Raw genomic sequence first — 27,149 nt, 5'->3', positions numbered from 1 at the left:
TGACGAACCTGGCACTTGAAAGTCAATTGCGTGTCGTGAAGGCCGTGCGCCTCCTTCGAGGTGGGTCCTGTTTTCCTCTCTGATCTCACTGATCGACGGATGCCACAGGGTTAGGGTTGCTATGACCGACCCATCCGGCCAAAAAAGCTGAACTCTAGAGGAAGATAGGAAATCAAGCAACGAGATTAAAGGACAAGAATTGAGCAAAGCAAGTCAAATAAAATGGATCAAGTAAAATAAAGCTAGATTCAGTAACACCGGTTTTCTTAGGCTCTCAGATGACCTCCCTTTCGTCCCCGGAGCCGAGGATTGGTCTTAATCTGCACTTGTCGTTCGGTTTTTCTGTCCATGGAGTCGGAGTGGGTCCTTGGCCAGAGACCAGTGCATTGAGGACACAAGGCAGGTGTCAACAACTTGAGCGAGGCTGACTTGTCCGCAACTTCATCCGCCATCCGCAGAGTCGGGCAACCCGCCAACTTCATTTTCTTCTGCTAGTTCCCACACCGTTTTGAGCGATCGAATTGCTTATTGGCTCTTTTTCCCGGTGGATGTTTAACTGAAACACATGCGGTTGGGATTCAGTCACTCGCGAACGAGCGTATTCAAGTTGCTCTAGACATCTATCATGTCAACGTAGCAGTATTCAAAGTTCGGACCCAAAAGAGGAGAGTCGAAGAGAGATTGGCAACCATGTCGTTTGCGAGTACGCCCGTGACTCGGGTCCTGGTGATGGGGTTAATCGGGGCTTCGATCGGGGCCACCCTCTTCGATATCAAGCACTACTTTTACATCTCGGTCGGGACGCACATACTACAATATCGCCAGACATGGCGCGCGTTGACATGGCAACTATGCTATACCAACTCATCCGAGGTGTTATTTGGCGCCATGGCTCTGTACAACCTCCGCGTCGTTGAGATGCAGTGGGGCTCAAGGAAATACGCTGTAGGTTACGCACTCGGGCAGTGCAGTGAGTGTGAGGGGTCAAGAGGACAGCTTGTTAACAACACAACAGTCATTTGTCTTGGTATCTGGACTCCTCACGTCCATCATCCCGCCGATCATCTTGACGGGAATTCTTCGACCCTTGAGCTGGGGGATCTTTGACTTCCTGCCGGCAGGGCCCACGCCGCTCATCTTTGCCATCCTCGCGCAGTACTACGCCATGGTTCCGCACATTTATCAGTACAAGATTGCGCTCTCCACGGGTGCCCCGACTAACAACGACGAGGTCAGCGGGGTGACGTTCTCGGACAAGTCGATTAAGTACTTTATGGCATTCCAGCTGGCGCTGTTCCAGTGGCCAGGCTCGCTCCTCGGAGCGGGTGTTGGCTGGCTCGTGGGCCAAGCTTGGCGCAGCGAACTTATCCCGGGAGCCTTGACCCGCTGGCGTGTGCCCGCGTGGGTTGTGGGGATGAGGGATCAAAAAGGGAGCGACAGGTTCGAGGGGATGCGCAGGAGACTCGAGAGTGAAGGGGCGGCTACGGGGGCTACGTCGGGAGCCCAGCACCAGGCTGGGGGTGATGGGAATAGACGGAGGACCATGGGGCAGCAGCTTTTCGACGAGGTACGCGGCGCCTTCTGATGTTGACGGCAGCGTATTGGGTACTATGGTAATTCACCCTTTGTGGTCATCAACCGAGCCTCTATCTAAGAATGCACTTTCTGGTTGTCGAGAGGGCCCGATGACAAACATCTTCACCGCCGCCGTTTCAAGGTAGGTACCTACCTATCATAGGATATAGGATTGATTCAGCTCGGGCCTCGAACCATGCGGCCACACAGCTAAGTTGGCCAAGCGGCTTCTTTTTATAAACCGGCACCGCATGTGTTTATTCTGCGTAGTATGCAAATGCAAGTCAGTCAACCAACTACGAATTTCTACAGGACGACGTGGAAGTCTGGAACCCAACTCCTGCTCAAATAATTCCTCACAGATGGATGCCCTGCAGGTGAACTCAGGTCGTTCCCTTTATCCACTAATATGTGACCTGAGAATCTGCGCCACGATCCCGACAAACAAACAGACGAATTACAGATGGCAGGAGCATTCAAACCTGGACCCGATTCGGTGGTGAATAGACGCATGGTGGCATTCATGTTGGTTGAAGCTGGCCACCACCGCATCATCCATGAGCTGGCAGGAAGGAAGGCCGCATAAACAGCCCGGACCCGACCTAAAAATACAGGCCGACCATCAACGGCACAGCCCAGCACACCGAGAGCACAGGCAGTTTCCCCAGGATGCCAAGAATTTTATCGCGTGCCATTGGCTCTCCGGACCGTCAGGCTGCCGGCTCTCCCAACGCCCCGGATCGGCTGAGCCCGAGCATAACCACAACGCCTCCCAACGCAATTTTGGGGCGAGGTCGGCAACCAACTCATCCATCCTTGCGTCTGGGCGTCCTCATTTTTGCGACAATCATCCAAGTCCCGGTCATCCAAACACAGTAATTGCGGATTACATACACAGTAATCAGGTACCCCGGCCTCAGCCTTTAACTATACTTGTACATCAGATCGGCCGTCTTTCGCGCCCCGTTTGTCTTTTTTTTTTTTCTACACGAGACGAGATCCCATCTCATCGACCGAGAGTTCGACCCGCTTTCCCTCCATCCTGCAGGGCCTAATTTCCACGTGCGCGACGTCGGGTGCGAGTCCAACACATCCCTACCCCGTTTGACAGGACAAAGCACTTTCGAGTGTGACCTGGTTTCAGGGACCGAGAACTTCGTACCCACTTTCGCGCTGCATCCCCTTCTTTTGCCCCAGACATCGCGCTTGCTCCCGAAATTGAACTCGGTCCGCCCGTCATTTTGCCCATCATCCACGCTCCGGTCCCTCCGAGTCGCAGACACGAACACCCAAGCTCCGACGACGCGCAGAGCCAGGCCTTTCCGTGACGCATGGATTCATAGTTAGGCTGGAAGCGCTCGGGTCCAACTGCACAAAGCGAGTCGGACTTCGAATTTCCTTTGCGCCTGGGTTGTTTCTTGCATAATGCTTTCCTGGAAAATCCATTCTTAATCTTCAACTTAATCTTCAACTTACGGTTTGCACACACACACGCACGATGAACGGCGCGACTATGAGGTTAGGCAGCCCGGCGGGAGGGGGACTGAGACAGAGGGGAAGTGGGAATTCCTTTGGTTCTCCAGGGAGGGTGCCCCCTCCTGGAATGCCGCCCGTCGTGACGCCCACGGGGAAAGCACTGGTGGAGGGTTATAGGAAAGATATTCTCAATGGCTTCGGGGGGGAGAGGCCAAGATACAATCCCGTACGAGACTCCAAGCTCCAACCCCGGGGTCAAATCTGTGTTGGTGTCGCTGTCTAACCGATACTTATTTACTGTGCAGTCGAACGAGAGCCGGCCGCAGAGTTCCGCCCTCGTCGATCTAAAGGACCCGATCCAGGTTCACTTGCTGACTGAGACGGCCCTCTCCGACAGCAGAACCTACGAGATTTTGTCGCAGGAAGAGGTGGATCATATCAAGAAGCAGATGCAGTCGCTGTCAATGCGTATCGAGCAGGCCCGTACGAACCTCGCTATCCAGTCCAAGTACCGCGATGCTGCAATATCCATGGCCCGCCTTTATTCGCCATCCAAGACCGAAGGCAAGAGGAGGAGTCTGCTGGGCAACCGCATGAGCGATTCCGCCAAGGAAGCCGAGATGGAGAAGCTGGCGAGCGAGCGTCGCTGTGAGGAACTTGCGACGGAGCTGTTCTCGCTAGAGAAACGCCTCATGGAGCCCCAGAGGCGCCTTCTTCAGCACACAGCCGGGATACTCCAAATGACGCATCGCGCCTCGTCCAAGAAGTCGGGGCAGGTGCCAGCTGGGCCCATGATGAACGGCATTCCCGGGAGCCCAGAGAGTCTCTATACCTACACCAACACTCGCAATAGCATGGAGATTCCCAGCGGCGACCTCGACTTCGACAAAAATCTCTATTTGCATCTAGACCAGGCAGACGGACCGGCCGCTCCCCGCAAGAACGCCATCGAGATCCCATTGAAGTCACCCATCCGGGAGCAGAACGCTCAGCTGAGGGAGCTGCGTGAGGAAATTGAGAAAGTGAAGGAGGAGAACGAGCGCATCCTGGAAGAGAACATACAGCTGAAGACGGCGGAACAGCAGTTGAAGAAGGAATTCTCCCAGATTCAAGATCAACACGCGCAACTGGCGGCTGCGGAAGAGCAACTCAGGCAGGACCACACGCGCGCTAGGGAGGAGATCGCACAGTTCGAGACAAGGGAGCAGCAGCTCAGAGACGAGCACGCCAAGGCCACGGAAGAGAACGACCGCATCCGAGGCGAGACGTCGCGAATGATGGACGAGACCAACCGGTACAAGGACGCCGACTCACGACTCAAAGCCATCGAAGAGCAGATGAGTGCCGAGACCGAGGCCCTCCGGGCTCAGAGCGCAGGGCATGTTCAGGCCATCTCGGACACCGAGGCGAGACTGGAGGCTCTAAATCGCAAGCTTCGGGATCTGGTCGTGGGCTCCAATCCAGAAAAGAACGATGGATTCAGCGGCCCCGAAGCAGCCAGTGGCTCCGGCGAGACACTTACGGCACAGTTGGAGTACATGGAACGGGGTCTTGCTACGGCTGCGGAAGAGCAGCAGCAGCTCGCAGCTGAAGCATCAACAACATCGGTCGAAAACGCGACAATCGCATCCTCGCTTAGCCAGGTGGAGGCATCCCTCGACCAGGTTGGTGTGCGCGTCCAAGCACTCGCCCAGCAAGTGCAAGACGTGCTGCAACAGTCGGATTCCAGCCTCCCGCCGGCTCCTGAGGGCGACGTGGACGAACAGCTCGGCTATCTCGAGAACGCTTTCAAGACAGTCGGTTCGGAGCTCTCGCGTGCACTCGAGGCGTCGTCATCCGTTTCAGCCAAGAGGCAGGACATCGACCAAGTCGACGCGGTGCTCATGGGCCTGTGGGAAATCATCCAGTCGGGCTACGCCGAGATCGAGCAGCAGAAAGCAGCCCGCCGGCAAAACCGCGCCCTGGGCCAAGGCGGCGCAGACGACGACGACGAGCTGTCGAGCAACGAGTTCGACGGCGACACCAACGAGCCGTACTCCCTGCAGGCCTTCTCGACCAAGGTTCAATGGCTATACGCGCAGGCGACCGGCCTCCGGGAGCAGAAATACATCCTCCAGCGGCAGATCAAGCAGCAGCGCGAGCTCAACAACCGCAGCGAGTCGGAAAAGGACCGCGAACTCCAAGCCAAATCCGACGAGCTCGAGCAGACCCACCACATCCTCGACGAGGCCGAGCGCACCGCCGCCGACGCCCAAGACCAGCTCCAGAAGGTCCTCTCCGACATGGACACGCTCCAAAAGACGACAGCCGCCAACGAAGCCGCCTCGGCCTCCTCCACCAAATCCACCCAAGACCAGCTCCAGGCCCGCGCCGCCCGCATCGCCGCGCTCGAAGCCGAAGTCCGCGAAGCCGAGTCCCGCGTCGCCGCCGCCGAGGCCGCCATCGCCGCAACCCAGTCCCAGCTCGCCGACTCCAACACGGCACGCGCCGCCGCCGAAGCCGAACTCACCGCGCTCCAGACCCAACTCAGCACCGCCTCGGACGCGTCCGCGTCCGCATCGGCCGACGCCTCGGAGCTGCAGCGCGCGCTGCAGGCCAAGGACGACGAGCTGGACCGCATGAACATGATGGTGGTGGAGCTCAAGACGGAGGTGGCCTTCGCCAAGGCGGAGCTCGACGGCGCCTACGGCTCGCGCAAGCAGCGCGCCGCCGAGGCCGCCGCCCTCTCCAACTCGTCCCAGTCCGAGGAGCTCAACAACACCATCGTGCGCCTGCGCGCCGAGCTCGAGAACGCCCTGCGCGACCTCGAGGACATCACGCGCGAGTCGATTGCGGCCGAGCGGGAGAGGCTTGAGATTGAGGGGCGGTTGGATGAGGTTATGGGGGTGAAGGGGGAGTTGGAGGCTGAGGTGGGCAGGTTGGGCGAGAGGTTGGGCCGCGTGCAGGAGGAGTTGGATGTGGAGAGGTTGAAGGTGCCGAGTCCGGGCGGTGCTGCTGGTGGGGGTGCGAGCAGGGCGGGCGCGGGGGCGAGTGAGTTGAGTAAGCAGTTTAGGGGGGTCATGAAGGAGGAGCGGAAGAAATTCCAGGAGGAGATGAGGGTGAGTCCTGACTTTCTTTTTTTGCTTTTTTTGTCTTTTTCCCCTTGTTCCTCGTGCCTTAGGGCCATCTATCCCTGAAGCGACCACGATCGGAAAACTAACGATGCTGCAGGAGGAACAAGCGAAACGGAGAAAGCTGGAGGAGGAGCTGCGGACGCTGAGGAGGGGCCAGAGCAGTACCGCGTCGACGGCCAGGGGGGGCGCGCTGAGCCCGAGGTGACAGGGCTGACATCGCCTGGCTCACGAGATTGGGGTCGAATGGCTGCGGATGGGTTGGATGATTTTATGAAGCGAGCCTCTACTTCTGGAACACCGGTTTTCTTTTCTTCCCTGCGGGGGATTCGAAGTTTTAAGGGGGACTTGGAACGTTTTGCGGCGTGCTCCCGGGGTGGGATGGTCGGTCGTTACCGGTTCTATCGGGTCATATCGAGGTTTGTTTTCTTGCGGGGGGGTTGGATTCAAGTTTCTACGGCGATTCATTTTCTGAGGCAAAGGTTTGCTCATGCCGAGTATTTGGGGCTATTCCCGGTTTATAATTCGCTTGGTTTACGGGCCCTGCATTTTGGAGGCGGATGTCAGATATAGATAGATACCTTGTCGAATTCACGGATGGTTTGGTTTGAAGGCCTACTATTTATCTGTTGATCGAAATCAAGCCCTCAAGTTGGGGAGAAAAGTAACCAACAAGAGAGTAATATCAAGGCTGCCCTGCATAATATCTGTTGCCGAGATTCCCGATGACAAGCATGCATTCACTTCGGACTAACTAACTAGCTACCACGACCAAGATACGTAGGAATAATAAAGATACAACATATGGTGTAGCGAGATACCTCCAAACAAACAGAAAAACGCCCGCCCATCCACCCTCACCATCATCCCCCATCATCTCCCACGGCCCATCAATCATCTCACCCACACCACCATCCAACCACCACCACCCCTCACCCCAACCCAACCCCCTCCCTCCAAACACAACACAAAACAACAACACAAACACCCTCACCTCACCCCCAAAGCGGCGCAGTAACCTCCACCGCCCTCTCCACCACGGCCCGCACCCGGTCCGCAAACACGCGGTTCCCGCACTCCACCTCCAGCGCCTCCAGCCACACGCTCGCCTCCATCTTGTCGACCTTGACGCGCACCCCCGGCACGGGAATGCCCAGCTTGTGCAGGCGCGCCAGCTCGGCCCGCTGCCGCTTCTGCTGGTCATCTTCGCTGTCGTTGTCGTTGTCGTTGTCTGAAGAGGAGGAGGGGGGGGAGACGTCCATGGCGCTTTCGCCGTTGGGGTTGGGGTTGGCGTTGTTGTTGGCGTTGTTGTCTTCGGTGGTGGGGGTGGGTTTTTTGGTGGTGGGTGAGAGGGGTGGGAGTTTGGGCTCGGCGATGGGCGAGACGTTGTCGGCGCCGAATTGGGCTTCGAGGAACATCATCAGGCGCTCGAGGCGTTCTTCGGGGGAGAGGGTGGCGTGGAGGTTGCGGTGGGGCAGGGTGAGGATGTTGGTGTCGGCGTCGGCGTCGGCGTCTTGGCCGTGGGAGTGGGAGTGGGAGTGGGGGTGTTTGGTTGCGGAACCTGGATGAGGGTGGTGATGGTTAGATGGGAGTGTCTTGGAATTAATGGGTGGGGAGGGAGGTGGGCTTACGCTTCACTGCTGCAGGGCTGCTTTCGATGCCGAGGAGGACGGCCATGACTGCGTCGGCGATGCCGTCGTTGAGCATGTTGCCCTCCCACTCGAGCTCCACCTCGCCGCTGCTGCGGTAGCGGACCGCCACACAGCCCATGACTAGGTAGGCGGCGACGACCTGGTCGATGGGGAATTCTTCGTCAGCATCCTCCATCTTCGTGTCGCCATTATCTGCGCCGTCGCCATTCGTGCCGTTCTTGCTGAGTTGTTTTGCCTCCGGCAGCTCCTCGATGCTGCCAAAAGTGCCCTCGAGACCCCATTTGATCAGGTCAACCCCCGCCGCGCTCAGCTTGAGTCGCTGCTTGCAAGCGATGGTGGTGGTTGTGAGACCAGCGTATTCTCGGAGATCCTCGGGTGCCATCAGTGACATCTTGAAGTCGTTCTGGACCAGCACGCCGGTGATGAGCTGTGGCTCTTCCGAGTCGTCGGCGGGTAGCTTCATGGGCTGCGGGATTGACGCCAGTTTGCCGACCACCTTGGCCGTCTTGTCTGTCTTGAAAGGGATGCGGAGCTCTTCGCAGTTGCGCGGGCTGAAAACCTTTACCTTGTCCGTCTTGCTTGCGTTGAGGGACAGCAGCTTCGATTTCAGGCGCATCATATTGTGCACCTCGCCGTGGACAAGAATCTGCGTTGTGTCAGACGTCTTCGGATGGTTTCACGAATACAAAGCATGCTTACCACGACCGGAGCGGAGACCTCCTCAATAAACTCTCTGTTCTCCGTGCCATCGACATGGGCGGCAAACGAGTACTCTTGAACGGTGCAGCGACGAGGGATCATGACCTTCTCAGCGTCACCCCCAGGGGCCCGCCTCCCTCCGGCGGAGCTTCCTTGTCATGACCGCCTGGATCTGTTCGGGCTCCTGCATGATCTGCTTGGCCATAGTGCCCTCGACGCTATAACCTGTGATGATGACGCCGTTCTTCTCGCTGGGCGCCCACCTCTCGAGCAGCTCTCGGCTCACACCATTCTGCAGCATACCAGGACTGGCCAGCATGACGCAGCCGCCGACATCTTCGAAACGGTCGATGCTCTTGAGCGAGCGGATGAACTTGAAGTCCCAGGGCCCGCCCTTGCCGGCGCCGTCGCCGGATGCCTCGGCCTCGGCCATGCGCTCCCGGAATAGCCGTTTGATATTATCGTTCATGGCACCGACGTATGTCTGGTAAACCAACATGCACTTCCGGGCGAGGTTGCTAGCGTAGTAAATGGGGTATCTCTGGTAGTCCCTGTGTTTGCCCCAGTACTCGTCGAGAATGAGCAGCAGCTCTTGGGCACGGCCCAGGGCAAACACAGGCATGAGCACCCGGCCGCCGCGGTTGAGAACACCGGTGATCGATTTCATCAACGCCTGCTCTCTCTCCAGCCGGGGGACGTGCGACGCGATGCCGTAGGTCGACTCGGTGATGAGCACGTCGACCCTGACGCCCTTGGGCACTTCGGCCGACACCAGATGCCGATCCTGCTCCCGAGAATAATCACCCGTGAAGAGTATGTTGAGGCCGGCGATCTCGATTAAAAACATGGCGGCGCCGAGAACATGGCCGGCTGGGTAGGGGGTGATGCGGATAGATGAGATGGTGTGGGTGGTGTGATAATCAATGGCCTCGATCATTGGAAAGGTGTTTAGGTGATCCTGCTCGGTGTAGACGAGCTGGGTTGTCGGATTTGACGAGGTGTTACCGACTCGCACGCTGTCCTGGATCAGCCACTTGTAAATGGCCTTGGTAGGGTGCGTCATGAAGACTCGGCCACGGAAGTTGGTCTTGGCCAGGACGTAGGGTAGTGAGGCCGCATGATCGATATGGAAACTGGCCCCGTCAGTCAGGATAATGTCAAGGAGGAGCGGAGAAGGTATATGGGCTTGACGAGTGCTTCACATAGGGGCATGCAGGGGTGCATGGCGGGCAGGCGGAGAGCAACGGTGGGCAAGGCGACAAGATATTGTATTTTGATATCTCTGAATACACACATGACAGCATGGATGATACATGCTGCGGAGCGGCAAAGAAGCCTCGGGGCCTCTGCGGCAGCCGTGGTGACTCGACAGTCCAACCTCTGGGTGAACCCGCCTCTACCCGTAGCCGTTGCCCAAAGCCAGATGCCGCGAGACTCGTGCTAAACATGGGAGGTCACACAAAATACTTACTGGCTGATGAGGAGCACGTCTACAGTGCTGAGGTCAAAGTCGTCAAAGAAGGGGAGGGCCGCCAGTCCATCGTAGGCGGGATGTTGACCCGCATCAAGCTATGGAGGACGTGTTCATGTTAGCGGAACAGAACCAGTTGTTGTTTTCGAAACACCTGGAAGTGACAAGGGGACCACGCACCATGACTGTCTTCCCCTTGTACTGAATGATGTGACAGGACCGGCCGACCTCGTTGCCGCCACCCAGACAGAGGAACATGAGCTCATCAGCCGGATCGACGGGCTCTTCCGGCGCGGCTGCTGCCATGGCCGACGCCTTCCGCTTAGAAGCCATGGCGTGCGATGCAATTCTGGGGTGTGCGTGCTAGTCTGATGGTTATCTGATGATGATCCGAGTTGGCCCAGTACGCGGGCTCAACAAATCCGGTCAATCAGTTAGTCGATCAATCGGTCAATCGGTCAAACAAGCGGTCGCGTTTCTTTGTATGCGACTTAGTGCCAGCGAAGCGACGTTGGATTCTGCAACTTTCAGTCAGGCAGTTAATTATTTTTCGGATGAATAGTCGATATCGCAGTCCGGAACACCGAAATTTAGAAATCCACAATGGCGGCACTAGCAGTTGTTTCTGCCATTCACTGAACCCATTCAAAGTGGAAATCGACGGGAACAACAGGAAGGGAGAGCGATGCGGCAGGTTTGCATCGAGGTCAAAAAGACTGGCCGTTGCAACCCTGCGGCTCTTTCCTTTCACAAACACGGTTGAAAGCCAAGACCATGAAAAACCCCACCCGCAACCGACCAGGCCCCACTGGCAGCTCGCCCAGCACAGCAACAGAGCAGCCGAGCCTTTCACGTAGCCTTTCACGTGACCAATCCGAACGCGACAGACTCGGCGGCGAGGCACCTGTTTCTGATTTTGAACCCGACCGCAGCAAGAGCGACAGGCCCCATTTCCGCCGCGCCTGCCCTCGCAACCCCATCGATTCCACCGAGTCAACCAGCGCGCGCTCAGCGATTCTACGAAAATACCGTCGATTCGATTAGCGCCGATTAGCGAAAGGAAGCCACCGGATGGGCTGCGCGAAGAGGGAGCTTTGGCCGGCAACGCAGGGTGCGCCTGCTCGGGTCTAACAACTTTCTCTAGAGGCGGGTGGTCGTTTGGCCTCTTTGGGGTTCAGAATCAAAAGGTCGATTGCTTTTACTGAATTCACTTCAGTTCGGCTTTCAGAAACAGTCGATTATTCTTTTTCCAACTCAAAAGTATCGGCGTTTGCCTAGGTTGTTCCCAACTTCTCGACCGGCCGACCGACCGACCAACTTCGCCTTTAGTTCTTTACAACCATTAATCACCCTCCAAACTTTGCTCCTCCATTAAATCACCGCCCGAGAAAACGACGAGATCCGATCGCGCATTGCCCACCATGGCGCAACCACAGTCACAAGCGCCCCAGGCGCCACCGCATCAAGTTCCTCACATGCAGCAAATGCAACAAATGCAGCAGATGCAGCAACAGATGCAGATGCCCCAGATGCAACAGCGACCCTCCTACTCGCCGCCGCAGCACTCGCCGTCGCCCGCCACCGTGCCCCAACCCCAGCCTGGCTACGCGATGCCTCCAAATAAGCGACCGCGCACTTCTCCAACCTCCCCTCCGCCCGCGCTCCAATCGCCATACGGCGGTACACCCTACGCGGCCAGTCCACAGATGCCCGCCGCATCTCCGACTCCCGTTGCCTCGCCTGGTTACTCGAATCTCGCCGCGCCTGCAGCAGGTCCGCAGTATACCACCCCATACGCGAATGGCAATGGCGCGCAGGCACCCGTGCAGACACCGGTCCTCTCCCTCCCCGAGACTCGGCCTTCGTATCCTACGTCCCCCGCGCCCCCGGGACCGCCGGCCGCGCCGACTCCTCCTGGTTCTCAGCAGTACACGACCGCGACCATGGCGCCCATTGCACCGCCGCATCTTCCCACCCCCGGCACGATGGGACCTCCGTCGAAACCTCCGGCGAAGGAAATTGAGTACGACGTGGCGGACTCGCTGGCCGGCACCGGCATCGACCTCCGCGCCGAAGAGCAATACCTAGCCGAGTTTTACGCCGGCACATTCACCCAGGAGGCGAGAACCGGCGCGCCCGCCAATGCACCAGGGAACAAGGGCTCTTTCTATGGGGCCGGTTTGGCAAATCAGCCTGGCGAAACCGTCGCTTCTCTCAGCCAGGAGGCTTACGAGGCCGAGGTGGCCCAGAAGGTTTGGGACGATGCAGCTCATAGGCTTGCGGCCCTGCGCAGCGCTGAGATCATGAACCCCTTCCTCATGATCGCTAACCTGCACCACCGCGTCGAGAGGGTTGCTAAAGAGCATGGACTGGGTGTGAATCTCGATCTGAAGAACGCAAACCCTGCCGGCAAACTCAGGCCCCCTCAGGAGTTCCCCCCTCCCAAGGTCACCGTGGGCACCAAGCCTGGCCCTGAAGGCACCGCGATGGTGACAACCACGGGCTCGTTCATCCCTCATGATGCCTACCTCGTTGATCAGTTGGCGCTCATGTCGGTTGCCACCAAGCATCGGGTGAGAGAGTTGATCGAGGATGCCAACACCGTTGCCATCCATCGGCAGACTACATCCCATGGTGAGATACCGGCCGAATGGGCCGATGTCGCAGTGCCCCTCCGGACCGGTCTGGACTCTCTTCCGGACGACCCCGAAGGCGCTGCGGCTTTGAATCCACGAAAACGTACGGTACCAACGGCCTTGTTTTGTCTGTGCTCTTGTTAACATGCTGTTACAGGTTCCTTTGACGCATATGCGGCTCAGGGCTCATCGTCGCTCAAGGGCGTCAAGCACGGTCCGAGGAACCTCATGGAAGCCGTTCGTGACGGCGCAAAGACCGACCGCGATGTGGAGGAGGCAAGGCTCCAGAAGCGCCAAAAGCGGACTAATCCCGAGCCCGCGCCCGCCGGATCTCGCGCCGGCTCTACGGCTCCCGGCACGCCCGGCGCTGGAGCGGCGCCCGAAGCCGAAAGTGCAGCCAAGGCACCGTCCAAAAAGGAGCTCAAGAAGGGTGCCGCTGCCGCAAGACTGGCCGAAGCCTCCAGCACCGCCAGCACCAACCAGACCCTGAGTACTCTCATGGGCGGTTTTGGTCGGAAGAAGAAGGAGTACTCATGGATGAAGAAGTCGGGCAGCGGCGCCAACACGCCGAGAGCCAATGCGGGAGAGGCCAGCTCGACTTCGGCAGGCGACGCCGCAAAGGTACCCGAGAAGACGACGCTTACATCCGATCCGAGATACCCCCGGCTCGGCACCTGGCGCGAGGACAAAGAGAAGGGGAGGAACATCCAGCTGAGGGATTGGGTTACAGCACTTGAGCTCGACGGCATCGAGGCAAAGGCAGTGCAAGACGCGTACCTGAAGCTAGACTCGTCAGGCCCGAAGGACAGGAGCTAGAAGGCCTCCTAGCACGCAACTTCGCCCAACTCCGGGGCGCATTATCAGGGCGGAGGGGCTTTTGAGGACCATTCCCGGCACTGGACCCCCATCTTGACTTGGCAATCTCCAGAATGCGATTTCCCCACTCGCGCGTGACATACGGGATGACGGCAGCTTTCTGTTGGGATCTCGTCCTCTTCGGCCACGCAGCAGGAAAGGGACGACCGAGTCCTCCCTCCATGGGATGAGACACGATATGACGAAAAACGAGATTGCCTTCTACCATGGGACACGGGCAACGAATGCGATTGGCGCCCTTCCATGTGCGGGATGCGACGCGTGGGACGCCCACGGGCAGAAAATGCCGCTTTTTAAAGAAGGCTTGACCGGAAGGCTTGAGGACTGGACATGAATGGGCCCCCGCTTTTCGTTTCCATTTATCATCTGTTTTAATTCGTGTATTTACTCCTTTTTGAGCTTCATCAGCCAGGCGTTCTGACACTTGGGTTTGGGGGGTTCGGCATCCGGAAACGAAGGGCAAGGGACAAAGACGGTTTTTTACACTACCTGGGAGGTTTCAGTTGACATTGCCTCGATTCCCCCGATTCCCTCAATGAGATAGCACTGCGCCAGTCCCATATGCCCCGTCCTGTCATCTATTTATGATGAACAAAGCGTTACATTTTAGTTGCGCGTCTTTTGGGATCGTGGGGAGGGAGAACGAAAATGAATATTTGTGAGAGGCACGTTTTACAACCTGACTCGTGCAATGTGAGGTCTAAAAGAGTGCGTTCAAGCTGATGATGGTGTTCTTAATTCTCTCGGTCTGCCTTGGCCCCACGTCCATTGTGAATATCAACTCAAGGAATGCAGCTGTAGGGTGACAGTAGGTGTGATGATAACCGCCTACTTTCCACGAGACAACCATCTCGTCAACTTCTTCTCTTTGACGCTTCTAGGGTATCCCGCTCTACTCTCACCTTATTATAGCCGAGAAAGCATACAACCTCATACCTAGTTGCTCGTATAACACAAGTCTTCTATATCTGTTCTCCAACAATTTAACGACCGTGAAATAGGTTCCATCACTTAACTGAACACCAGCAGCCTGAATCACCCACCCTCCTCACCACAACACTAAATGAAGATATATACAAGTCTTCTATTCTCCGTCAAACACCACACAGCCCGGTGCCATTCAAGATCGTTACAGCCCTATCTCTCCATTTACATCGGCTCTTCGGAGATAGTTTTACACCCTCGCTACAGAAACAACGATATCCACCTGGAACAACTGCTCACAGCCAACACCAGAGTGCGTTGTGCATCCCATGGACATGAACCGTAACGCCGCGAGGTCGCTACTGTTGCTGCTGCTACGTTAATGGACGAGAAACCGAATGTGACTTCCCAATCAGGAAACATCTCCTCCACAGCGTCAGTGGTTTAGTGGTAAAATCCATCGTTGCCATCGATGGGCCCCGCGTTCGATTCGCGGCTGACGCATTCCTTTTGCTTCCTTACCTTCTACTCAGGTGTGCTTGAGTGTATTTTTGGCCGTGAAGAGGTGTTAGTGTTCGTGTTACATGGGCACGAAAGGGATGGAGGTTGGGTGGTTGAGGATGGTCTGTTCAGGCTGCATGCACGGTTGATATGGTTGTTTGGACTTGGACTCTGGAGGTAGGGCGATGGTTCGCAGCGGGCGTTCTTGAGATGTCACAGTCTCGAGGAGCGTCAAGATGATACAACAATTTGTCGGGAGGAATGTCTGTTTCATTGCCAAGGCCAGTCGAGATGTCAACTCCGGCTCTCTTGTGATAACAAAAATCCTCCGCGCGGCTCAGCCTCTCGGGAACCCGTTCTTGCATGAAGACCGAATCCAGGAACTTTGCTCTTTGGCTCACGCCCGTCTTAACTCTAGGTCTGGCACCCGAAGCTTCCGAGACGGGCATGGAAGGAAGGGCCATTCTCAAGCCGCCCCAACACAGCCGTCAGCTCATCCTCCTCGCAACCGGCAAGTTCTTTACTGTGTACACACTGACCTCCCTGCTGCCGGTACCGCGAACGCCACAGTCCACAAACCAACAAACACGATCCTCTCGGAAATGCTCCCGATTGCTCGGGCCGTGAAATCGATCGGTCTTCACACCGGTCCAGAAATTTTCACTCATCACCCACCACCAAAGCCACCCACCGTGCCACGGATCTCGTACCCAGGCCAGGGTTCCGGAGGGTTCAGCTGACCCGACCGGACCGCCTGGACGAGATGGGAAAACCCGCCGGGCGGTGATCCCGTCTTTGGGATGTCCGAGCGCGCGGCATCTCCAGAGCAAATTTTTTTCTTCTCTCAGCAGGCCAGCCAGCCTATTAGTGCGGTCGACGTTATGGCTGGCGGGATTTCCCACTGTGTCTTGTCCGAGGAGGGATTTTGGATTGACGGCCAGGGTTATGACTCGTTCTGCCTACCGAGCGTACCGGGACAGGGCTTCGGCAATCGGTCGTGGGTTGTTGTTTGTTGGGCCAACGGCGGCCAGATGGTCGTTCGTCCCCGCCGCCGTCTTGGGGGCTAATTATGTAGTTACGGGGTTCATGCAATCGATAGCAATGACGATCCCCATGTTCCCGGAGCTATAGTCAAGCACCGGTACACAGTAGTTATACATAGTTATAATGCGAGCGTCTGCGCTTCGACCCTCTGAGGGTTTTTGCGACAAGCCCGGGTAGGCCGGGAGGGCTATCCTACCGTTCAAACGACAAGGTCGTGTTGGCCAACGAGTTAGTTAGTTAATGACCGAGGAGAAAAAAAGAGAGAAAAACAAAGAAGATCGTTGAAGCGAAACACAGGGGTCGTGATGAGATCTGCCAATTCTCATTGTTTTCCTTGTTTTCGCTCGCCTTCCCGCCGATGGCAACGGCGACGGCAACAATAAACGGGGCAAATCGGCACGCTAGAATATGGATGGAACCAAACGACCGGCAAGGCTGTAGCCTACCTAGGAAATAGTAAAAGGGATAATAAAACGTGGCCGGTGACCATCACCCTTGGCACGGCGGCTTCTTTGGGCCTGAATCAGCCGAACCCCAGGTTTTCCGGGCATTCGGGCCTTTGGATGATCAGGAGCGCAACTCACTAACGAACGGACGGCGAGCACTGCTGGACCGCTTTGGGATGAAACGCGTCATGGGTGTCAATTTTTGTTGGGCTGGGATGGACGAATAACTGGTGGTTCGTCTCGAATTAGTGTAACCCGCCGAGCCGGGTGCTCGTTCCTCGCCTGGCCGACCGGGGCGTGCCATCGCCCAGCCCAGCAGGGAAAACAACATCCTTGGTGAAGACGGAAAAAAAAGCAGAAAAGTTTAATTAACGAGCGACGAACGCAATGCTCGGCAGAATGTTCATGTGGGTTGACATGGTTGACGACGAAAGCGGAATCCTTCCCCGGTTCCACGCGGCGCCGTTTGACGGTTGGGAACGCTCAGAATGCGACGTTAGGGGGTTGGTGGATTCGGTGAAGCAAGGTGAGGTCACAGTGCTTTGTTTGGGCCGGGTCTGGAAACTGTGACCAAATCAAGTCGGGACCTGACCGGTGAGGTGAGTGGGCACTGATGGGTGAGCCGTGTGTGGCACAACCCCTGGGCCATCCTTCCAAACACAAGGCTTCCAGAAATGTTCTCTGCGACGCGCCGCACGGAGTACCTGCAGCTCTTGGTACCCGCGGCCGGCCCCTGTCAGTTCATCTCGCCCGGGCCGTGCGTGCCTGCGTTAGCGTGAACGGTGCGCAATGCGTCCGTCCAGCCGGAAGCCTCCCGTCACATCACTTTGGGCTTTTTGCAAAACGCGCAACCAGCTGCTGGGTGCTCCGTCGTGGATTGGGAGCGCTGCAGCGCTCAGGCCAGTTTCATCGATCCATGCAGCACCTCCCAGGGACTCTCCCACGTCTCCTAAGGCCGAAGCCACGTTGCAGACATGCCCGGGATCGCGCCCCTAGTGGAGCCTTGGTCGCCGAGGGCCTGGGAGCGAGCTCCAATGAGCCTAGTCGCATCGCCGCGTGATGTTCCGTTGGGTCTTCTGGAAATTTGGATCTGAGCTTACCGAAGCGACACGGTGGGGTCCTGCTCATTACCCGGGCCTCCGTTTCCGTAAAGTCCAAGTGCGTCTTGTGTAATAAACGTTGTAACTAACGGCCGTTAGCCCCGATGCATGGCCGTGTCCTGAAGCGGTATTCGTATTGCTGATGGGTATGCGTGAGAACATTTGGGCAACGGCCGTCGTCTTTGTTCGTCCATCTTTACCTGAATCGGTAACAAAACTGATTGCCGACATGCACGATCTGAGACGACAAGTTGGGGCCGCGATCGATCCATCGTTTTTTTCGTCTCTGTTATATCTGACGGCGGCGATATCAGAGACATGGCTTGCCAAGGTCGGAAGCACCTTGCCGTTTTCGAGCCGGTTGTGCTGTTTGCTGAGTCCGAAGCGCCTCCTGTGTGTGGCATGTTTCGGCCGCAAAGCCCAACATGCGAAGAAGGTCCTTGTGAGTGGCCGTTGGGCGAGAGACATCGAGAGGTCGGGCGGCCGATTATTCGCAGACGCAAGAGCAAACCCATATCGTCACATGATGTGATTTGAATGCGCCATGGAAGCCTCGCTGCACCCTGCATGGTGACGACGGCCGTTTGTCAGTGGTTGGCCGTGGATCAATAAGAAGATCTCCTCAAGCGCCCGCCTCGTCCGGCCTCGCCTTGAGAACCTTGGCGGTTGGATCCGCACAGGGTGCCGGGCTGTCCTTGGGTTTCAGGGGAGCTGTTTGGGTTTTGCAATGTTCATACATGGGTGCAGAGACTGTCCCGGCCCCGAAACTTAACAAACTGCAGGCAGCCCAAGCCCCCATTGGAGCTTGTCGCTTTTGGAAAAGGAGAAGCAAACTCTTCGTCCACAGGAAAAGAAACTACCTGGCCGAGGTGTGGAACATGAGAAGGGTTCGGATCGGAATCGGGATTGTTGAGCTTCTTTCTGAGGTTGATGGGGCTTGGGATCCGAGGTTCAGGATGCACTAATGCAGGTACGACTTCTTCTCTCTTCCATCGGCAATGTCGCGGCTCCGCCTGCATGGTACGGCGTGCGGTGCTCCGTCAGGCGACGGCCGAAACCGTTTCCGCCGAACAGGGGGGTTGAGATCCTGATGAGCCTGTGATTCGATGTTAGCTGTGCCCCCTCGTCAACTCTTTGCACGCCTGCCTGGGCTCACCTTTTTTTCTGATTTCTTTGACGGCGCACGAACGCTTCGGAGTGGCACGATGGCACGTGGGGCATTACCAGAGCCGGATGGTTGACCCGTGGGGCTGAGGACGAAGCACGTTTTCATGTGCCATCGCCCTTAATTTGCCATGCCGGCCGGGTCCATCAGGCGGCGTGCCAGACTCGTTCGGTGGCTTGTGAGGGAGGCAATTCACTCATCAGAATTATTAGCCAGAGGCCTCGCGTCGATAACGAGCACGCGTGCCAGAACGCGATGCCATTGGGTTTCTCGGCCGCCGCGTCATCTTCTGCCGTGCGCCGGGTGACAGCGAGAGGCTGTTGAGTTGAGGAACCGGGTCTCAAAGGCGATGCTGGTCTGTGTGCGTTGAATGAGTGCCTGTTGCATGACATGAGTGTCAGCATCGGAAAGGATGCGGATGGCCCGACCGAGGGAACCGAGTCCAACGTTTCTGAGCAACATTACACAGCAGCAGCTATTTCGAGACGCCCGAGCAGAGTTGTTTGATTGTAGCAAATACGGCGCCTGGCGACACCAATGTTCCCTTCTGCCGAGTAAACAACGCGAGAGGCCAAAGATTGCCATCTCTTGTCTCAGTGCCGAGTTCTGGGTCTCGGACCCGTCTTTCTGGACGCGAGCAACCCGAAGATCACGGCCCTTTCTCGTCGCGTGTTGTCCTCGCTGATTGCATGCGGGGATAATTAGTGAGGTGGTCCACTTCGCCTTTCCGATCGCCTTGGTTTTCCTGAACAAGCCAGGTTAGCAGGCTTCGAGAAGTTTTCTCCCGCTGCGGAGCTGGGGACGGGGACCCTCTGGACGGAACAGGCTCCGTCGACGCCGCCCTCTGTCAGATTTGTTAGTGAGTCCCCACCAAGCTATGTATTCTGCGAAATGCAGCATGATCCGGCTTGTGTGGTGCGAGGCGGGGCTGCTCCTCCTTTTTTGTTATTTTTTTCTTTCCTTTTTTTTTCCCTTCCTTTTGCAAGAGAGCGACTGTTGCTCCGTGCACAACCTGGTATCGATCGCTTCGGCCATCGCGGATACCGACAGGTTGGGAAAGACGGGAAAGGTAAGGGAACTACTGACACTGACGTCGAGGAGGAGCGCGTTTGTCGCAAAGTCCTGCGGTCTGCAGTCGCTGTCTCGGGCACGTGTTCCCTTTATAATATTGATAAATTCGGATCCGTTCAAAAGCACGCCCGTTGTACAGCCTTAGGTCGGCCTAATGGCGGTGTTGGTGTCGTGAGACTTGGCGGTTCCGATTAACTCGGCCGGGGTGACCCAAAAGCCTAGAGCGCTCGCAAACCTCGCAGATACCCGTCCGAGAACTGGTCGGACAAGATTTCAGCTCGCCTCGTTTTCGTCGTGTGGATGGTGCGTACGGCCTCAACGCTCAAGCCCCAGCGAGAGGGGGTTTGCATGGGCTGAGAAAGGGCTCGAGGGGAGCTGTCGTGTCCGGACGCGACCCAGACGACTGCGTGCGTAGAGCCCGTGACACTGTCGCCTGAAACACTACGCGGGGACCCCAATCGAAATGCGATTTTCGTGTGTCAATGTTCCTTCAATGGCCCGCTCGTTCGGGTTCTCTTCTGTCGGCCTGGGCCCTCAGCCGAGTTGCGGTGGGATTCTGAGACGCGCGGATATGCATCCCAATCGTTGTTTCCACTGCCCTACATGCAAACGTGGGATATTGGGCATCATCGCATCGGTCTTGTCATGTAGTGTGCCTCTTTCGCATGCCTCCGCGGCCTCTTCACCTTGGTTGGACGGCGCCAGCAAATCGGTTGCATGCGGGGGCTTAATCTGAATTGGCTCACCGCCGGCTTGCCGACGACGATGTTGCCATCCGACCTGGGCATCGGATGACAGCCCCCACACCTCGGCCGCTGCCGCAAAGCAGGTTTTCACTGTACCCGGCACATGGTTGTGTGTGTGTACTTGGTATTTGCATGAGAGCCTGATCCCGGGTCGAGTCCCGCTGCCGCCGCCCGATACCTTGCTCGGTTTGCTTAACGTTCTGGAAACGGACCATTAACTGCGAGTTGGCAGATACTTGGTATTTAGACAAGCTGGCCGGCGACGCATGCGACGTCTCGCCCGGAAACCAACCATTGTTTTCTTGTTTGGATGTTTGGGTACTCGTTGAGACACCGCAGAATCCAGCTGTGCCAGACTTTCCGTTCGGTCCGCCCCGCACCGGCCATGGCCGGTGTTACTCGGGGCCCCAGGCAGCCAATGAGTGTTTTTGCTCCCAGAAGTCTGCGGCTTTGGCCTGGCGCTGCAGATCACAGCCTCGGTTGAGTCATCGACGTTTGGTTTTCCGGACGGGCGCGTGTTGGGTTGAACTCCACGGATTCGGTCGAGACTATCAAGGTGGGCGTGTTCAACATGTCGCGGGCGAGGGCTTCCTCATATCCGCCAACAAGACGGCAGACGCATTGGGCAGGGTGCCTATTAGAGTTGCCATCGCGCAGACATAGTTTTGTACGATGCTATAGGGCAGAGTTGCCCCAGGAACGGACTAGTGGTCAGATCGGAGCGAGCGCTGCATGCAGCATGGTGTCCAACGTCAGGAGGTTCGCGGCTGCAGGGCATGCAGACTGAGATTGACGATGTTTGGGTGAAACTTGCTTGTCAGTACGCCAACGATGCTAGGTGGTGCATGCGAGTCTCGACTCTGATCTTCTGGCCCGAATGGAGGAGGCCGCTGAGTTAATAGATAACTCGGTGTCTCCTAACTTGTGGGCGAACACCGAAGAGGCATCGACGAGCCGGATCCATGTGGCTGACTGCCTTCCATCGTTGTTGCGTACATGTACCCGGAGCCACTGATCCGGGGGCCCTCTTTAGTGAGCCCCAGCGTGCGCGGCGGACGACACGAGACGTGGACTCTAGTTAGCCAACACTGAGGTCGACGGGCGCCCTTGCTATCAGGTGGAGCCCTAAGAATAGGAATGCATTTGATGCAGTGCCACGACAGTCCTTAGAGGGGTCCGTCTCATGTCGCACACAGATGCATGGATGGATCTTCCGGGCGATGCGCTCAGTGCGAGAGTGTGTGTGGCCGGGGCGTGTCTCGAGTAGTTACGTCTCGCACTTCCCGGTGTTTCGATGTCCGGAGCTGGCAGCGCACCCGGCTTGGCCTTCCGAGACCATGGCTCGTCGATCCGGCCGTGCAGCAGTGCAGTGGTGTCGTGATGTCTGGCGGATGCAGGACCAAAGGTTGCCGTGCCAGTTGGGCACCCAAATCACGGAGGGAGTTAGGAAAACGGACAAACGGGCGCTTTTTAGATACTGCATACCTACCTGCCTACAGTGGGATTCGGAACTGGGGTGGAGTCGGATGCGGATTTCTGTGACGTGACGTATGGGACGGAAGCGAAGCCGTAAATGTGCGCCGGAACCTTATGTGTGTTTGCCCAAGCCAAATGCGGAACTTAGGTCGGGACGGTTGCCGGTTCAAAATTCGGATCACACAGAGCCTGAAATGCACAGACAAACAACCCGCTTGTTTTCGTCATGGTGCTTTCATTGCTTTAGTCCTACAATAAGTTTGCGCTGGAGACCGAAGTGGCGTGCGTGGCTTGGTGGGCGATGACGACTTTGTGTTTTCGGTGCTTTTTTAATTTGATAATTTTTTTTAGTTTTCTTTTTAGGGTTACCAGTCCCCAACGATCTGACCGATTGGGAGGACTGCGGCTCGTGTGTGTCCAATCTCAGCCTGGGCGTTGGTGATGCTTTCCGTTTTTATCGAGCGTGCCCTGCAGCTGCTTCCATTTTGGAGGGTTTTGGGGGCTGCCTGCCCTCCACGTGTTTTGTGAGTGGTGCCTGGTGTTTGGATCCCTCCTTTCCTTCCAGGCATGGAGGTTCCTTCCGTGGTCCCCAAGCAGGCAGTCTAGGATGAGTTTGTGATTTACGACTCGGGCTGTTTTTCCCGCCTGTTCCCCGTCCCGGCCGGCCGGCGGTCTCCTTCATTAATCGCGCTGATCTGCTGCGAAAAAATTTCTGTCCACCGCACGGGCGACATTGCGTCCATGGTCGGCTGTTCCGAAAAGAGAATTCAGGTCCCGGCGGCTTGGTTTTCACATTGACAGATGGACCCACTCCTGGGCACATTCTCAACTGGAACTCATTTTGGGACACCGGCACCATCCATAACGAAGGGATGCAGAGCGACGATAGGGTTGGCCGAGCACCGAGCAGCATGAGCAACCAATGACTACCGTACATACGTGTTGTCTGTCGGGTCCCGAGTTGTGGCCGTCGCATCACAGAGTAGGCCGAGGTTATCACAGAGCGTGGCTTTGACTCTCTGCCTGGCAGGTATTACCGTCTCATCGACACAGTGTGCATGCTCACATCATCCGGCCTTCACGAAGCTCTGTGTAAAGCTGAAGCTGAAGCGCACGCAGGTACCCAGGAACTCCGTACAAGCATGCTCATCAGAGCTCCGTTGTGGGACAAGCAGGCGCACCCATGCCCCGGTCAATCCGCCGAAGCCGTCCGCCCGGCCCTGAAATGGAATTGTCCTGGTGGAACACAGCCTGGGCTGCGAGAAGAGAGGAGCTGAGGAGGGCAGTTTGCTGCCCGTCTGGGCTTGGGCAAACGGTACCACCCCATGCCGCCAAGACACGTAACGGAGAGGACCCCAGGGGTAAAGTACATTGCGGCTAGGTACCGTACCTGAGGACTCGACGCCAACACCAGGGTCCGGGGTGCAGGAGCAGGGGCAGGGTAAGAAAAAAGATCTCTCCCATTTCGTTTCCCTGGTCTCCAGCAATCCCATCCCTTTATTATAAGCCCGACGGCTCCCCTTCCCCATCTTGTCCTTTTCCTTGGTTTCCCATCACAGCTCCTTCACCCTCTTCACCGGGTTCTTCCTTACGGGTTCTTCTCCTGGCAGCCTTTGGCACAGCAGCCTCCTCGATCTTGTCTCTTGTGACGTTATTCTCGACTCCTGACGCTGTACCTGAAACTACACGCAGGACCAACACCCAGGCCACAATTTCCGACCTTGAGAAGAAAAGGCCCGAAGGTACATCAGACGCCTACACCCAGCACCAGACTCTTTTACCTTCCGTCACATCGGCTGCGCCTCATTCCGCGGACCCCCAACTGTTGCAAAAATAATTCGTGCGAGTGGTCATCACGGGATCCATAACTCGCCCTCGGTATCGCCTTCAGCTCGATCCACAGCACCGCCAGGACCGCGCTTATCGGGCCCTGCATACGATTCGGCAGCGCTCCCTTGCATCGTCGCCTCCGGGTTTCACCACTCCCACACTTGTTCCGTCCTTGCTTGTCGCCGGACGAGGTTTCTCAAATGTGAGTCACGGTGACGACCTGCTGAGCTGAGAAGCAATTTCGGCTTGATTGACGGTGCCTTTGGCTCCGGGAGATCAGCCACCTTGCGCTTGTGGCACTGCATCCACATATCTATATATTAGCGCTACGGACTCGGCCGCTAACATGTATCCCTTTTCCGTTCCAGCTCCACCACGCGCACCTGCATCACATCCGTCACCATGATGGTCACATCGTCAGAGCAATTCTTCAACTTTGGGAGGGGAGCGTACGACACAACCGGGGTCCCCAAGCCGCCGCCGCCCAAGCCTCGGTAAAGATGTTGTCGAGTCCCCCATCGGAGCGCAGCACCGCGCCTCCCATTGTTTGCGCCGATGCGGATCATCGGCGCATATCGGCCGATCTCGGTGCGGATAACACCAATACGAGATTGCGTCGGTTGGGCAACGACACAGCTGCAGACTGATCGTCGACAAGCGTCTCTTTTCAACATCTTACGATACTCGATTTTAATCACGGCTACAACACTGCGCCATCGACCTTTGTCCACGATGGCGCTCCCTATTCGCATTCCGATACAACATTTTAATCACCATTCCTCACACGATAAACATTTTGGCTCGCGGCCACTTGCTTCCCAGTAGCAAGGAAGGGAGGCTTCATTCCGGCGGTTTTATTTTCCTTTTGATTCGATTGCACGGCGTTCAGAGATATAGACGGGGCGGATTTGGAGGGGCTTTCGGCGGGGTGACTTGAGTCACTTGTCACTTTGCATCCCGTTTCCGCGCACCGCATCAACATTGCGGTGCCAGCGCAACTTCCAGCTGGCACGACACCTGGATCCGAGCCATCGACACCCTGCTACAACGATCCTGACCTCCTAATTTGCCTGGCTCGGTGCCACAGTTCCCGGGGTTCCGTGGGCTCCGACGTCTCGCCGCCATAATCGGTCTCGATCGATGATTGCCTTAAGGGCATGGGTCGTCTTTGGGCTAGGATTGAAGCCAGCACGCGTTTTCCTTTTTGCGGTTCAAGGGTTGTGGGATTTCGGCTCTACGGGAAAGACTTGGGCGGGCAAAAAAGAACTGATTTGATTTGGCATATAGACTCTTTCCTTGTTTTCTTTTCTCTTACACCTGTAACACTCTTCTTTTTCCCAGGTGGCGCGTTCTCCTCGCGGAGACGAGTCACCGACACCACGGCAATGACCCCTTTCCTTTTTCACACCATGTTTTCAATACTGTACACAAAGACGGTTGGAGCGGAGGAGTTTTTTACCATTCAGGCCACGAAGGGTGCTGGGCTGGAACCAGGTACAACGAAGATACCCCCTGGTGTTTAGACAAGATGTACACTATAAGACGCGCGGTGGCCGCACAGCTCAGAGCTTAGCTTGAAGTGATGGATATTCGAGATTCGATTTCATTTGCTCAAACATGTGCGCAACGTGGCGAGTCCCCGCTCATCTCCAGGCTAGTGCCATTCGCCCCAGCCAAAAACAACAAGAAACAAACAGCTGAGTGGTGAAGGAGTCGATCAGGTGGCAGACCATGGCAGCACGTGTCACGGGGAAAACAGCCAGGCTTGTTGGTTTTCGTGGCGACGACCGACTGCGAATGGGGAACCCGGGTCCATCCGGGTGGTGACTCCTCAGGCTCGAGGTATCACATCAAGTGCTCGCACCGAGCCAATACCCGTAGAATAAGCAAGCACCAAGTTGGCCCAACTAAGAAACTGGACTAGACGAGGGAGTCATGCCGACTTCACGCTCACCAAAGGTCCCGGCCTCATCGCGGTTGTACTACACTATATCACGGACGTATGTGTCATCAGGGGCTGCGCTTCTGCGGTAAGGTAAGCACGACGGACGACCCGCGCCGTCTTGGGCCATCATGATTCATGGGACGGACGGGACGGGAAGCGCCAGCTTTGAAACGAGGGGAACAACCGTCTACATACATTAGCGAGTCGTCTCCCGGATATCCCCGGCAGGATTATGAGTGCCGGCACTATGTGCGCTACATAGGTGGGGGGAGGGGGGGGGGGAGAGAATCGCTTAGCCCTTCTTCTGGAAGGCCCGGGAAGGCCGGAGCTCGCTCCGGGTTGTCTAAGCCGGGTCATGTTGCCGATTTTGGCAATCTCAGCGGCGAGCGAGCACACCAAGTGCGAATAAGGTGAGACGAGTGGGTTAAAGAAGGAAAGTGTGTGTTACACAGCGAGGCAGGCTCGGCGGGTTACCGAGGCAGATAACGTGATAGCGTGACAATCGGCGAAACTTGAGGGTTGCGAGGCAACGCACAAGACGGTGATGAAAGAAAGAAATCCCACATCCCTTCCCGCAGGACCGCAGCAACTGGGCTTTTGCCCTTTTGCCCTTGGCCATGCATGTAGCTCTCCAGTAAGTAGGTAAGGATCTTTTGTCGAAATCTGATCAACCTCTTCGACGGCCAAGCCTCAAGTTTCAGGGGCGCGGAAACACCACAGGCAGGAGAAAGCACTAATGCACGCTTAATAAAGGGGAGCAAAAATCGGACAGGTCTCCCAGGGCTGCGGTCCCGGGTCGTCTCTGCTGCACCGGGAACGGCCGCCGGGCGGGCCCCCCAGAAAATAGATGTTGCCTGGCAGCCTGAGTGCCTGGGTGCCTGGGTCGCCGACTGGGCCCACCATCCCAGGTCCTCCAAATTAAATTCGCTCTCAACAACGTGCTCGCACCCACGAGACATGGACACCACCACACTTGACACAATTCAACACTCTCGGGCAATTTACCCCACTCGCACCACGCTTTGGGATACCGGGATCCTCCCCTCTTCCCCCCGAATGGGCCAGAACCAACCACCCAACCGAGCCAACCTCCCCAACGCAACACGCGCCGGGATGCTATCATCACGATCCGCGGGTCCGTCGACGTTCATTATCAGCTTCATTATCAGTTCTGCAGTCATGCTGCACTGCCACTGCGGCGGGAGGGCAATAACGCGCCGTTGCGTCGTATCTGTGCCGCCATGTGCAGCCTGCCGCGTGGGCTGGGCAGGGCAGGAAGGAGGTGAGATGATGACCTGGTGCAGCAGTGGACTTCCTCCGTCGTAACTGTATGGACGGGCTTGGTACCTCGGTACGCCATACCCCGAAATTCAGGCAGGTACCTATGGAGGCTGGTAGGTTAGTGA

General features: G+C 56.9%; 5 protein-coding genes and 1 non-coding gene across 6 annotated transcripts; 4 read left to right on the top strand and 2 right to left on the bottom strand.

Annotated features, from left to right (window-relative positions):
- The first annotated feature begins 409 nt into the window (after positions 1-409).
- B0H64DRAFT_135006 (uncharacterized protein) lies at positions 410-1,706 on the top strand. The gene is made up of 2 exons (XM_062798193.1): positions 410-945; positions 1,016-1,706. The coding sequence occupies exons 1-2, from the start codon at positions 691-693 to the stop codon at positions 1,583-1,585; spliced, it is 825 nt and encodes a 274-aa protein (XP_062661478.1). The 5' UTR covers positions 410-690; the 3' UTR covers positions 1,586-1,706.
- Positions 1,707-2,852: 1,146 nt separating this feature from the next.
- B0H64DRAFT_134985 (Up-regulated during septation-domain-containing protein) lies at positions 2,853-6,379 on the top strand. The gene is made up of 3 exons (XM_062798192.1): positions 2,853-3,277; positions 3,357-6,149; positions 6,262-6,379. The coding sequence occupies exons 1-3, from the start codon at positions 3,074-3,076 to the stop codon at positions 6,367-6,369; spliced, it is 3,105 nt and encodes a 1,034-aa protein (XP_062661477.1). The 5' UTR covers positions 2,853-3,073; the 3' UTR covers positions 6,370-6,379.
- A 504-nt stretch (positions 6,380-6,883) lies between these two features.
- B0H64DRAFT_393495 (beta-lactamase-like protein) lies at positions 6,884-10,316 on the bottom strand (the record flags this gene model as incomplete). The annotated part of the gene is made up of 6 exons (XM_062803647.1): positions 6,884-7,722; positions 7,793-8,459; positions 8,513-8,617; positions 8,676-9,645; positions 9,984-10,081; positions 10,164-10,316. 6 exons carry the CDS (start codon positions 10,314-10,316, stop codon positions 7,157-7,159), a joined length of 2,559 nt encoding a protein of 852 aa, XP_062661476.1. The 3' UTR covers positions 6,884-7,156.
- A 905-nt stretch (positions 10,317-11,221) lies between these two features.
- Positions 11,222-13,457, top strand: B0H64DRAFT_134846 (uncharacterized protein). Its single transcript, XM_062798191.1, has 2 exons — positions 11,222-12,722; positions 12,777-13,457. Exons 1-2 carry the CDS (start codon positions 11,405-11,407, stop codon positions 13,433-13,435), a joined length of 1,977 nt encoding a protein of 658 aa, XP_062661475.1. The 5' UTR covers positions 11,222-11,404; the 3' UTR covers positions 13,436-13,457.
- A 1,395-nt stretch (positions 13,458-14,852) lies between these two features.
- Positions 14,853-14,923, top strand: B0H64DRAFT_t56. The gene has a single exon. It is a non-coding gene; the product is annotated as a tRNA-Gly (tRNA).
- Positions 14,924-22,196: 7,273 nt separating this feature from the next.
- Positions 22,197-23,048, bottom strand: B0H64DRAFT_134784 (uncharacterized protein). The gene has a single exon (XM_062798190.1). The coding sequence runs from the start codon at positions 22,942-22,944 to the stop codon at positions 22,423-22,425; it is 522 nt and encodes a 173-aa protein (XP_062661474.1). The 5' UTR covers positions 22,945-23,048; the 3' UTR covers positions 22,197-22,422.
- Positions 23,049-27,149: the final 4,101 nt, after the last annotated feature.

Source organism: Chaetomium fimeti (assembly GCF_033439085.1).
Source record: "Chaetomium fimeti strain CBS 168.71 chromosome Unknown B0H64scaffold_3, whole genome shotgun sequence".
NCBI lineage: Eukaryota > Fungi > Ascomycota > Sordariomycetes > Sordariales > Chaetomiaceae > Chaetomium > Chaetomium fimeti.
Note: the sequence above shows the minus strand (reverse complement) of the source record. Positions and strands in the feature narration are given on the sequence as shown.

What these genes read in the sequence shown, in the direction of transcription:
- B0H64DRAFT_134985 (XM_062798192.1), top strand. Translation starts at nt 3,074, where the DNA reads ATGAACGGCGCGACTATGAGGTTAGGCAGCCCGGCGGGAGGGGGACTG. An exon ending in AGAGGCCAAGATACAATCCC is followed by an intron (nt 3,278 to 3,356) that starts GTACGAGACTCC and finishes TTTACTGTGCAG; the next exon opens with TCGAACGAGAGCCGGCCGCA. An exon ending in AATTCCAGGAGGAGATGAGG is followed by an intron (nt 6,150 to 6,261) that starts GTGAGTCCTGAC and finishes ACGATGCTGCAG; the next exon opens with GAGGAACAAGCGAAACGGAG.
- B0H64DRAFT_134846 (XM_062798191.1), top strand. Translation starts at nt 11,405, where the DNA reads ATGGCGCAACCACAGTCACAAGCGCCCCAGGCGCCACCGCATCAAGTT. An exon ending in GGCTTTGAATCCACGAAAAC is followed by an intron (nt 12,723 to 12,776) that starts GTACGGTACCAA and finishes ATGCTGTTACAG; the next exon opens with GTTCCTTTGACGCATATGCG.
- B0H64DRAFT_134784 (XM_062798190.1), bottom strand. Translation starts at nt 22,944, where the DNA reads ATGCGACGGCCACAACTCGGGACCCGACAGACAACACGTATGTACGGT.
- B0H64DRAFT_135006 (XM_062798193.1), top strand. Translation starts at nt 691, where the DNA reads ATGTCGTTTGCGAGTACGCCCGTGACTCGGGTCCTGGTGATGGGGTTA. An exon ending in GGGGCTCAAGGAAATACGCT is followed by an intron (nt 946 to 1,015) that starts GTAGGTTACGCA and finishes ACAACACAACAG; the next exon opens with TCATTTGTCTTGGTATCTGG.